This window comes from Neltuma alba, unplaced genomic scaffold (genome assembly GCF_004799145.2).
Source record: "Neltuma alba isolate B1F8T4 unplaced genomic scaffold, ASM479914v2 tig00011417_pilon, whole genome shotgun sequence".
Lineage (NCBI taxonomy): Eukaryota > Viridiplantae > Streptophyta > Magnoliopsida > Fabales > Fabaceae > Neltuma > Neltuma alba.
This window is the reverse complement of record NW_021636101.1, coordinates 56,944-69,773: the sequence shown is the minus strand read 5'-3', so window position 1 is coordinate 69,773 and position 12,830 is coordinate 56,944. Positions and strand designations below refer to the sequence as shown.

General features: G+C 33.9%; 1 protein-coding gene and 1 pseudogene across 1 annotated transcript; one reads left to right on the top strand and one right to left on the bottom strand.

The window, feature by feature from the left end:
• The first annotated feature begins 1,621 nt into the window (after positions 1–1,621).
• On the top strand, positions 1,622–6,836 carry LOC114713095 (protein high chlorophyll fluorescent 107). The gene is made up of 8 exons (XM_028897681.1): positions 1,622–2,198; positions 2,379–2,522; positions 3,800–4,105; positions 4,197–4,256; positions 4,390–4,635; positions 4,909–5,019; positions 5,211–5,387; positions 6,258–6,836. Exons 1-8 carry the CDS (start codon positions 1,638–1,640, stop codon positions 6,615–6,617), a joined length of 1,965 nt encoding a protein of 654 aa, XP_028753514.1. The 5' UTR covers positions 1,622–1,637; the 3' UTR covers positions 6,618–6,836.
• Positions 6,837–7,513: 677 nt separating this feature from the next.
• LOC114713102 (probable N-acetyltransferase HLS1) lies at positions 7,514–9,376 on the bottom strand (annotated as a pseudogene).
• Positions 9,377–12,830: the final 3,454 nt, after the last annotated feature.

The following is a 12,830-nucleotide window of genomic DNA, read 5'->3' as shown; positions in this document are numbered from 1 at the left end:
TCGATGCAACATGGGCAGCCATTTTGAAATGGACCTTTGAGCCCAGCCCAACTTCTCTGCTCAAGTGAAGAGAATGTGGTAATTACACAAAAGGCCCCTGAACTTTGAGATATATGCAAATAAATTCTCTCACATTTAAATCTCTTTTTTAAAAATTTTTTGGCAAAAAACTCTTTGAAAAAAAAAAAAACTCCAAAGTCTAGGCTTCTAAATTCATATACAGGTAACTTCCATGCCAACAATTTACTGACTATCTTAGCTGATAAAATGTGATGTATTATTGGCCATATACCCTTCAAACTTTATTGTATATATATAATACATTTAAATTTTGAATTATACGCAAATAATTTCTTAAATTTAGTTTATGTGTAGAAGACCAATTTGTATAAAACACAATTGACAAAAATGAACTATGAGGAAATTATTGGGATAAATGTAGAAATTTATGGGGATTTCTAATCACTCAAGTTGGGAGAAGATATCCACGCATAATGCCCAAAGAATTACGCATAATTAAAAATGCAGACTATCATATTCAATGTTACGAATTTTCCTTTTTGAGTAATTTTTCTGAAACTATCCTCATTTACTTTATTTGAAAAATGATATGATTAGTAGACTATATTTCATCACCTATTAACACATTAATTGAATAGGATTATATTGTATAATGACTAATAAATATTGCGTCATACTTCATAAATTTTTTGCCTTTGACTTGTAAAGAGTCTTATAAATATTATAACCAAATGAAAGGGTTGAAAAACATTCCTATATTTAAGATTGAAATGACTAGTTTTTCGGTAGTATTTTATAAAAAGAATTTTTTAAAAAATTTCAGGTGAATTGGGTTCCAAAGATTTATCAGAATTAGAAACTCAGGACATATTTTCATATTCAAAAAACACTTATAAAAATATTTACAAACTATCTATCAATAAGATTCTGATATCAATAGTAGAATTTGAGTGACTTTGTGGATTACTAGTTTTTGACCCATTTTTATTGGTTCCAAAATGGATTCCATTTCCTCCACGGAGGTTTTTACTCTTTTTTTTTTTTTTTAGCACCAGCCATGAATATATAGTTATGTACAGGATCCGCTTGCGATAAAGTTACTTGTTACCATATCATGAATCTGAAGCTAATTTCCAATGATCAGTGTCCACGTGTCAGAAAAATCTGCTTTATGGATGAAGCCTCAGCCACATAAGTCATGTGACCACGTGGTTCATTTTTGACCAGTGACTCATCTTATGCGTAATTACTCAACTACCCTTCCCGCATTAGTGATCACTGATATGTCTAGACTGCCTGTCATAATTAGCATTAAGTTTTCCCCTTATGTTAATTACATAATAATCAAATTAAAATATATCAAAAAAATTGCATAATAATCAAACAAGTGTCAAATATTCTATTATCACTTTACTCATATTTTCTTTTTGGATTAAGCCTATTATTAAAATTAGAATGAAATTATAATGGACCTAAAATAATTGAATAAAAATAATGAGCAGCGGGAAAACAGAGGGCTATACAAGTAATTGTACAAGGTCTCTTCTTCCTCCGCATTCCGCCTCACATTTTCTGTGTATGTAAAATCAAAAACAGTTTAATCAGTTAAATCAGAAATGAACTCCTTCCTTCTCTCTTCTTCTTCATCTTCTTCTTCTTCCACTTCTTGTTCTTCCAACTTCACGATCTTTACTCAGTCTCAGAACCCTAACCATCTCTTTAAGCTCAGATTCAAATTACTCATTTTACCCCTCCACTCCTCACCTTCCCACCATATCGCTGTGAATCCACAATGTTCCCTCAGGGACTCATCATCCGCCACAGTGCTCGCGAAGAAGTCCATTTCTACTCAACCGTTGGACGGCGTTGTATCCAGCCAAGCGAATTCACCCAATACTGTCACAACGGAGGATAGTGTGCTGGTAGTTCGCCGGCCGGTGAAGGAGTTTTCCGACGATGAAGAGGGGCGGCAGGTGGAGGAATCCGAAGGAAAGGCTTCGGCGATCGATGCGGGGCTTAAGGAATTTGCGAAGAAGATGCCGATGTTTGAGCCGGTGAGGGTCGAATCGGACTCTAAAGAGAAGCTACTTGTTGTGAATTTGGATTTAGCATTATACCGTGCGAAGGTTTTAGCGAGGAATTTTCGATATGAAGAAGCAGAAGCAGTGCTTCAGAAGGTACGGCCCCTTTTTTTGGTGAATCTGTCCGTAAAAGGGATTAAAACAAAGTTTTTGCTTAGATTGTGTGAGTTGAATGGTGTTAAGTTGTATCTAAGTTTTGCCCTCGGCTCCTCGCTAGTGATTTGCCAATTTGGTGGATTATTTCTCATTTTTGGTTTCGTTTGAATCTTTAAAAAGTGCATAGAATATTGGCCAGAAGATGGTCGACCGTATGTGGCGCTGGGGAAAATTTTGAGCAAGCAATCGAAAACAACTCAGGCCAGAGAAATATACGAGAAGGGTTGCCAGGCTACTCAAGGGGAAAATGCCTACATTTGGCAGGTAGCCTTAAATTTTGTTTTTGCAATGTGATCATGGGTATACTTGTTTGTGGGTTTGGACCAAATAGTTTTAGGAGTGATTCAGCTTCGACCTAAGCTCAAATTTACATTCATCTAAACTTATCAAGTTACATTTATCATGAAAGGGCAAGTAGTGCTTTCAATTCGTAATGGTAGTGCATGGCCCTTGTTTATTTGCATATAAATATGAGTCTACTGAAAATTTTTTTTCCCCCTAGGGAAAAATTTCCTCGAGTAAATTTGACAATGATCTGTAAAATAATGTTTGAACAGTAACTTCAGTTACCTTTTTCCTTGAAAAAAATTCATTTCGAAAGTAAGTGCACTTTGCCAGAATGGCCACATTTTTCATTTTCTTTTTAGTTATTAACCTTATCCAGTTTATAAACTGAAGAATAAAATGTGAGACGTAATGGAATAAAATATAAAGAAAAATGTATAATATGAAATTTAGAGAGCGAAGAAATTAGTGAATTATTTTGTTGGGCCTGGCTAGGCCCAGCCTACTAGCTGGAGCCATAAGGTAAATTTTTCTTTTCCAGATGTTAGGCATGGGCCTACGCCCATGACGTTGGACCAAGTACATACCCCCAACCTCCAGGGATCGTAACTCACGAACACCTCTAATATTGGGTCACATTTTCTTCTGTAAATTTGGGACTTCTTGAAGCTTATGCCCTGAGAAATGCCTATGTATCTTTTTGGAATTTGACTTGATACTGCCCTTATTATGCCCGTGTAAAGAGTTTTGAACGTGAAAAATAAATAGAAGAAAAAGAAAAAAGAAAGGTGGGATTTCAGAATTATGTGCATACGTTGCAGTTTTTGCTGTTCCTACGCAGTAGTTCACGACGTCTAAACGGACGTGGAAATTAAGATACATTTCTTTCTCAGTGATTTTTCTCTCCATCAAGGCTGATAATGAAAGTTCATATGCCCTCATCTTCAAGAATATCAATGAGTTACTAGCCAAAGATTCATGGTTATGGCCATGGCTGAGTCTAGATTATCCTCGTGCAATAATTACTTGCATCCAGCAGCCATACATTTTACCTAGAATCTTGCTTTTTCTAAGGCATATATATATGCCTATGATTAATTACTGGCATACCAATATCTTTCACGATGAAACTTAATTGAACCTCACAGTTGGAGTAGTTCATCAGTTGGCATAAGGAGTGACTGCTCCTGGTACTATGATATATTGAATTTATTTTACTTATACTGAAGTTAACACTGGAAAAATTCTTAAAACAGTGCTGGGCTGTTCTTGAAAAGAAAATGGGTAATACCAGGAGAGCTAGGGAGTTATTTGATGCTGCCACAGTTGCTGATAAGAGGCATGTTGCGGCTTGGCATGGATGGGCTGTTCTAGAGCTGAAACAGGGAAACATAAAGAAGGCAAGGAATCTACTAGCCAAAGGTCTTAAACATTGTGGACCAAATGAGTACATATACCAAACGCTTGCATTGCTAGAAGCTAGGGCCAACCGGTATCAGCAGGCTCGGTATTTATTTAAGCAGGCCACTAAGTGCAACCCTAAAAGCTGTGCTAGTTGGCTTGTAAGTCTTGATTGTCCTGTAAGTTCGTAATGGATTCTAAATGTGCGGTTCTTGCAAACCTATCTAAATGTTTTAATTCTTTCTGATTTAGGCTTGGGCACAATTGGAGATGCAACAGGAAAACAATCGTGCTGCTAGGCAATTGTTTGAGGTGATATATGATATTGCCAATTTTGGCCGGCTTGTTGAAATTGGAAGACTTATACATGTTATGGCATTTGTCTTCGTTAGTTGCATTGATTAATTTCTATCCTTATTTCCTTTCTTTCTTGTCCAATTAACAGAATGCAGTAAATGCAAGTCCCAAAAATAGGTTCGCTTGGCATGTATGGGGCATTTTTGAAGCTAGTATAGGCAACGTTGAGAAGGGAAGAAAACTTCTAAAGATAGGCCATGCTCTAAATCCCAGGGACGCTGTTCTCCTTCAGTCTCTTGCATTACTGGAATACAAAAACTCAACTGCAAATCTTGCTCGGGTATTGTTCAGGAGGGCCTCTGAATTGAACCCAAAGCATCAGCCAGTCTGGATTGTAAGAAATATCTCCATGAGGATCTTTCCAACTTTGAACATTTTGTTGCTGTAATTTGTCTTCTCTATATGATCTGTTGGTTAGTGAGCTTGCAATAGTGAATTCTGTCTTTGTCCTTTTGCTCCCGATTAATAACGTACTAGGAGATCCAATAAGGTTTCCAATAGTTAATAAGTTCATTTATGACGAATTTCGGCATGACACTATTTATTGTCTTCCTCTAGGTTCATATTGAAGTTTTAAGCATTATATTAATTGTCTGGGAATATGCAGGCTTGGGGTTGGATGGAGTGGAAGGAAGGAAACTTGAATACAGCTAGAGAATTATACCAAAAAGCCTTATCAATTGATTCAACCAGTGAAAGTGCTGCCCGGTGTCTACAGGTAATAAATGACTTTTGATTCATCCGAATTATCAGTATGTTGGGACTACTTATTGTTGTCTAATTGGGAGAGGTCTACTATTTGCCCTCACTGTCTAAGGAAGTTTAGTCTTTGTTGCCAGCGGAGAGTACTCCTGCTGTCTCACCCTTTATAAAAAAGTAGACTTATATTGCTGCTTCCTTCCAATGCAGGCTTGGGGTGTTCTGGAGCAGAGGGCTGGTAATCTGTCAGCCGCTCGCAGATTATTTAGATCCTCATTAAGTATAAATTCTCAGAGTTTTGTGACATGGATGACTTGGGCATCATTGGAGGAACAGCAAGGAAATTCTGTGCGTGCTGAAGAGATTCGTGATCTCTATTTTCAGCAGGTAACTTTCTGGATAAATTTTTAAGCATACATGGCCCACAATAATATGAAATAGACCTGATGACCTGCCACTTTGATTTTGATTTATTAACTATGAGAGAAAATATAATACAAATTTGAAAATTTTTCTATTTAAATATGGGTAAAATGAAAAGTTTATTCTATTGTCTAACAAAATTAATTACTTAACCAGAGGTAGTTAGAAGTGCCTTACAATAAGTATCAGAATGAATATATCCAAATCCAACTGGATTAAATCTTCACATAATATTCAATATATTAGATGCAACGCATCCATTATCAATAGTATTAACCTTCAAATTGAGTTTGGCTGCTTGACCTTTTACAAAAATGATACTTAAGACATGACCCTTCGCAAAATTTATGAAGCGGTTATCATATGCTAAGAAAGAATGAATGCTAAGAAAGAATGAATTAACTTAATGTGCTAAGGAAAAGAGCTGCATACACTGTCCAAATGAAAGGTAATTTTCAGATGTTATGACAATAAAAATCAAATTACATCAAATAATTTTAACTTCCTTTCTTAATCTATGTAATTCATTTAAGAGTCCTATAAGTAGAACCGGATAGAGTATACTACAACAGGTAAACTGTATCTCATTTTCCGGGGTTTAGTGTTGAACTTTCTATGCATTTATCACACCATACTATTACCGAACCTTAGGACTTACATTTTGCCATACTATTATTCAATCATTATATTTGCTTCGTACTGTATGTTTTTTTTTTTTTTTGAAAAAAAAAGTGAAACGAGATGCAAAAGCTTAAAATAGCATAGTAGTCTTGAGGCGTGGGTTTTCTCTGCTCAACTCAATGAGAAAGGCTAACTTTTTTTTTCATGCAACAGCGAACCGAAGTTGTTGATGATGCTTCGTGGGTTATGGGATTCTTAGACATTATAGACCCTGCCATCGACAGTTTGAAGAGGCTCCTAAAATTGGACCAGAATTTGTACAGAACAAATGATAACAATGCTGATTCAGAGTCAACTACCCCATCTCCTAGCTCCATTGACAACAATGATGTGGATAGTGAAAGTGGTTTCAATGTAGATGCTTTTGTTATGGAGAGGTTATCCCTAGATACTTCCAAACTCGACGATCTGCTGGAAACGCCTAGAAATTCTTTCTCCAGAAGAAGTACGTCTCCAAGAAGAATATGGAGATCATCAAACAACAGGCCGTCAAAGGCTAACATCACAGCGTAGTGTATTATATTTTAGGATTGGCTTTGAGCACTACAGATTTGTGTGATGCGAAACAGGCCATAGAATTGTACATGTCTACCTTCTGGTGAAAACAGAGCATCATAAGAAACCACCTGTAAAGATACCAAAGAATTATTGTCATCAAAATGATTGTATTTAAATATTCCTACATGAAATATAGTTAGAATAAAGCAGTTCCAAAGTTATTGATTTGGTTTACATAGCTATTTGAACTGGAGAGGCATAATTTAGCAATGGGAGGAAAAAGGCTTATGATATATTGCTTGACTGTTGTATTTTGAATGTACTCTTGATGCTTAAACCGTAAAATCTTCCAAGACGTAAACTTTTGTCATAACTAGATTCTAATACCACTTGTTTAGACGGTAGGAAATGGGAGAATCTTTCACCTTGGGATTCTGGGCTCCCCACCTTGCGGACAAGTCCATTTTTGTCGACTATTTTGTTTGCACAATAGTTCAACTCTTTCATCAATTCTATCATAAACATAGGGTTTGTTGTCTATTTACCTATATACTTGTATAATTCAACTTTATCTATTATGAAAATTTTCACATTAACTCACGACTAACATGGAACACTTTTTAAAGTCTGAATTAATTCTAATTTGTGTGGCATGTTAACAGTTGGTTTACTATATATCGTTATGTTGATAAGAACACTGGTTTTCGGCCTATCCGACAATGTGATGAAATTTTATAAGATATAATGAAACCCTCCTTGGAAATTTATCGTAACATTACTATAAAATTTAATGAAGTATACCCTTGGTATTTTCACATGTTTTCCTTGGGAATATTATAAGATTGTTTCATATCTGAAGTTTATGAGAAGGGAGCATAAAGTAAGACAAATAATTGTTAACATTATAATGTTCATGAGGATAATAGTAGTATTGGACCTTCCAAAAAAGGAGGTTTATTATAACCCCAAAACTCTCTGGGATCCACAAACACGTTCCCCATTTGTCCCTTGATGAGCAGTTCTTCATTCTGACCCCTATGGTCTGAATTTCTTTTGACGTACCAAAGATCCACAATACATGACATAGAAGCAGTATGAGGAACAATGTTTACAAGAGGATCAGCCAAACCTAGCTCCGTCACAATCACTTCGCATCCCTTCATTTTCTCTGCCAACCTTGAAGTGAACCTGCAAATGGATTCCATGAGCTCTCCAAGATTCTCGCCTTCTCCATGTAGTCCATAAATGAAGTGAAAACCAAAAGGTCTACACAGTGAAGAACCACTCAATAACATTCTTAGACAAGGCAAGATTTTCTCTCTTGCATGATTCAGAGTATCATGCAGAAAGCCAGGTGAATGATTATGATGATGAAGCTCATAATTCGCTTCACAATCATTGGCATTGTTCCATATGCTGAAAAATGATCCAGTTAGAGCTTGGGCTTCCATTGAGCCAGCCTTCATCTTGGTAGTAACAAACCCAAGTTCCTAGGTTTAGCTTCTCCTTCAAAATAGGTTCAGTGTCTGTGGGGAACATGTCTTTGGTCTTGAAGTTTTTTCTGTAAAGAGAAACTGCATGATCTATCTTCAACTTGTCTATTTTTATATCTGTCACTGAGATATATTTTTTTGGTGGTGATGGTGAAGAACTTGTGGGTTGGACAAAGATGACTAATGAGCTTAGGTTGAAGTAGTTGCATTTCTTTGTGAACAGGTTTCTAGAAGCTTCATTTTTCTTCTCAGTGGCTAGTAATGTGCACTCAGCTCCATTTCTCACCATCCATTCTTCAACTGATCCGATAAGTTTCAGTCCAACGCCTTTTCTCCTAAATAAGAGACATTTTATTCAGCTTTCTCTAAAGCAAAACTAAATTTAATAAATCTCAACAAATATAGTTTCTCAGACATAACTCTTTGTAGAATAGGCCATGATAATGAAGAGGGGAGGAAATCATGTGTTGTGCACTACATATATTAGTTCTTACATCAAACGCCTTTCTTAGTCATTGAATCATGCGAGGATAGATTTTGAATAAAGAGAGGACAACTAGGTTTCTCGCAAATAATATTAAAAAATAAAGTATAAGTAAAATTGATTACGCATACAATTTTCAAAAAAGACTCAACCTTTTAAGATATAGTTATTTGTAGAATTAGTCCTGATATAGTTTAAAGCAGGAATCAAATCTTCTGAGGTAAAAAATCATGATTATGTTGTGCATTATATGTGTTAGTCATTGGGTCAAATCCATTTCCAAATCATTCAATTAAGCCAATAGACTAGATTTTGAATAAGAAAGTGCAACATAATTTTTTATTAAAAAAAATTTAAAAATCAAATAAAGTACGATGAATAAAAGTGAATATTACCTATAAAGTGGAGAAAATAGTCCTAGCATAGAACCCATCTTCAAGATTGAAGTGGAATGAGTAGCCACACTCTTAATGCCTCCCCTTACTACTCCCACAAGCTCTCCATTTTCAAGCACTTCAGCCACCTGCATGTCATTTTCCAATAAATAGAACGAAATCACCAATGCATAAACATTGACAAATTATGTATTGTTGAATTAAGCCCAAGTCAGTAACGCATACCAACATAACGTGAAGGGGATAGAACGTAATCCTAGATAAAGGATGAGCCATCATGTTCATGTTGGTGACATCATTTGGAATTTCAATATTCGTCTCAAGCTTCCCCACTTGTGTAATATCTCTTTCTTTGTCTAATTCTCTAATGAGAACCTTTCTCTCTATGCTCTCCTTCACCATTTCTTTCTTATTTTGGTCCCTTGCCTTCCTACTATTGCACCCTTTTACAGACACACACACACACACACTTACACACTTACACACTTACACACTCGTCGGGTTGAGCATTCTCACAATGTATACTTTGAATATAAACATTATATGGCGAAGGATTGAGAGGATTTGTGATCTTTTTTCTCAAGCCTTTCTTGTCCAGTGTTCACATTGTTGTGTGTGGTTGTGTCCTCTAACAGTAATATTTCAGTGTTTTTCTTTTTCTTATTATTTTTCCCATGTTGTTCGGTGTTCACATTGATGAGTACGTTGAAAGAATATAGCTTTCATGTCCGGTCTCAATTTGTGTGTGTGTGTGTGTGTGGTATACAAACATATAAACAGGAAAGTTTAAGTTTTAAATATGTAAGTTTAACCTATTTACTCAAATAGGCTCGGTTAAAAACTTGATTCTAAATTTTTTTTCAGTCACATAGGTTAAGCTCCAACCTGGCTAGACCATAATTGCAAAATATCATTCAATTATTTGAGCTGAGTCGCAATGAAATGCGCATAGAAGAGAACCTGATTAAAAAGAATACACTTCAATCTCAATGGAGATTCCCATGTTTAAGGATAACTATTTACGTAATTTTAACTCTTTTTTTTTTTTATCTGTCATTCACTACAAATTAAGTCTTATATTTAGTACTGAATATAGTATTAAGTTTAAGGTACCATAGAAAAAATAATCCCTCTTGTCTTTGTTATGTGACATCAAGATCAACTAGAAGGTGTTCTTAGTTATTTTGATCAAGCAGTAGCCAATAAGCATTAAATATTTTTTTTTCATATATGCCTATATTTAACAACGATAGTTGAGGAGAGTAAATATTAATATGATGTTGAAGTTTAGTATCGTTAATACAGATAATATTAGAAATCAATTGAAATGGGTTAATACCATTGTTAATTCTCATATTTCGATTGAATTTTGGCTTTGATCCTTATAGTTTCAAATTGGTAGCTTTGATACATATAGTTTCATAAAGATTTGGTTTGAGTTTACTAAATGTTCCCTTCACTTTGGACGAGCTTCGGTTTTAGTGAGTGTTTGGCAACTATGCAAAAAGTATTTTTGAGCTCAAATCATAATTCGTCCTAAAAAGTACCCAAACAGCCCACATATTTTTGAAACTATAGTTTAGCCTATTAAAACCATGGTTTCACCTTAAGTGAAAAAATTTTACTTTGTGAAAGGTTGAATATGGGTGTTGCATAACCATTACAATGTCAGAGTAAAGCTAACGGTGAGAAGTACCCTTTAGCAAAAATCAAAAACTTCACCTTTTCTCCTTCCTCGTTCTACTTTTCTTTCTCATTTTCTTCTACTTTCTTGTTGTCTTCTTATTTCATTTTTTTTCTATATTGTTATTAAAAAAACTAGTTGCTCAAATGCTGTCCATAGTTGCAACCTCACAATGATTATGACACTTGATTATTTAATCTCATACTTTATATACACTTGCAATTATTAATTAGTTATATAATTAATAAATTGTTTTTATGTATATTCATTCAATTTTGTTAGAAAAAATATTATGGGATATGATGTTTAAAATATTTAAGATAAAATAAGATTTTTTGTTGGGAAAAAATCAATTTTTAGAAACATATTTAATCTTATATTTTATAAATATATATACACATATTACTCATTAATTAATTATATTTTTTTATATATTATTTATTAGTCGGTAAAAAAATATTATTAACAAATTTATTACTTCAAATTAAAATCTACTTTTTATATAATGATCATATTAATTTATATCATTTTTAGTAATTTGTATATAAAAAAATATTTCTGATAATAACTATTCAAACACTCTTATTTTTATCAAAATTATTTTTTTCACAAAATCTATTCTTTCAAAATTTATTCTTAAAAAATAAATTTTCTCCAATAAGTTATTCTTCAAAGTCATGGTTTAATTTTATCCAACTCCTTATGAAACTATAGTGACCAAGTTCAACAATTTGAAAATACAATGACCAAAATCAAAATCCAATCAAACTGTAAGAACCAATAATTATATTAACTCATTTGAATTTTATGATAAATTTAATGCTTTTAACTATTTTACTAATATGTGTAAATTAATTAGAAGTGACTTGTAACTGGATCAGAGGAATAATTATATGTATATAATTTTTTAAAAAAAATTCCAAGGGAAAAGGCAAAAGCTAAGCAAGAAACCGGGGCACATAAGATATTTAAAATATATATATACTTTTATTATAAATAATTAATTTAACTAATTTTTTTAATGCATATAAGTTAATTATCCACCCATTATATTCACATAATGACGGGTTCAACTGGGGGAATATAGAGGTTCTCAGAGATGTCCCCGCTTCCTTTGCTTTCCTATCACATCACAAGATCACAAAAAGCTGCTCAACAAAATGTGCAACATGCCCCAGCCAGAATTCCCAATCATTTCATCATCCCATATATGTGTCATTGACAAGTAAAGCATATTTACTCATTTTATTCACAATAAAATATTTCAATAATTCATTAACTAAATTATTTTTATCGTGTTTTAATCTTCTTTTTTTAACTGAGAGAAATTACATGAAAAAAGAGTGTCAAAATTGGATGGAAAATAACAAGTTTTCTTATTTATTTCAAAAAGGAAAAATGAAAAAGTTCTCCCAAAGATCCATTATAAGTAGCTAAAAAATAAGGAACTATTTGTAAATAGTTAGATCCCTGATAAAATATGCTAAAAAATAAGTTGTAAATATTACTTTAGATAATTGCAACTGGGGTTTCTATCTGCAACTCTTTTTTCAGAATTTTTTTTTTAACTGTCGTTATTCTGATTTTTGGCACCTAAATATCATTCCCCACCCCCAATATGACCATTTCAGTATCTTCATCGCGAAGGAAGTATTTGAAAGATGCAACTTCGGTTTTCCATGTTAGTTAGCCCAGCCCACCATCCATTTTCCATCCTAGTGATGTTACTTTTAATTTTAGATATTAAATTAAATTGTTGTGTTAAAGTTACAGAGGCCGAAAACAACTTGCTGAATTGTCCCTGTAAATCTGAAAGTTTACTTTTCGACAATAACATTAGTGATTAAACCGTATTTAATATGTACCCAAAAATAATTATGCCAGAATTTTTTTTTTTGGCTAAGTAAAATTATCCTATTCAAAACACTATCAAATACTAAATATAGAAACCTCTGAAAATTTGAATTTCAATTTGCTACTTTATAAGGAACTTGTCCTCTCCATGGGTAATTATGCCGGATCTAATTTCTGGACATTTTTGGGGAATGTGGGCCCATCTTCCAAACAAACGCAGCTCTACCGTGTCCAGTTGAGAATCTTGCAGCCCAGACCCACTCAAAATCTCAAAAAAGAAAAACAAGAAGAAAATCACGCAGCTTCGGTTGACACAGA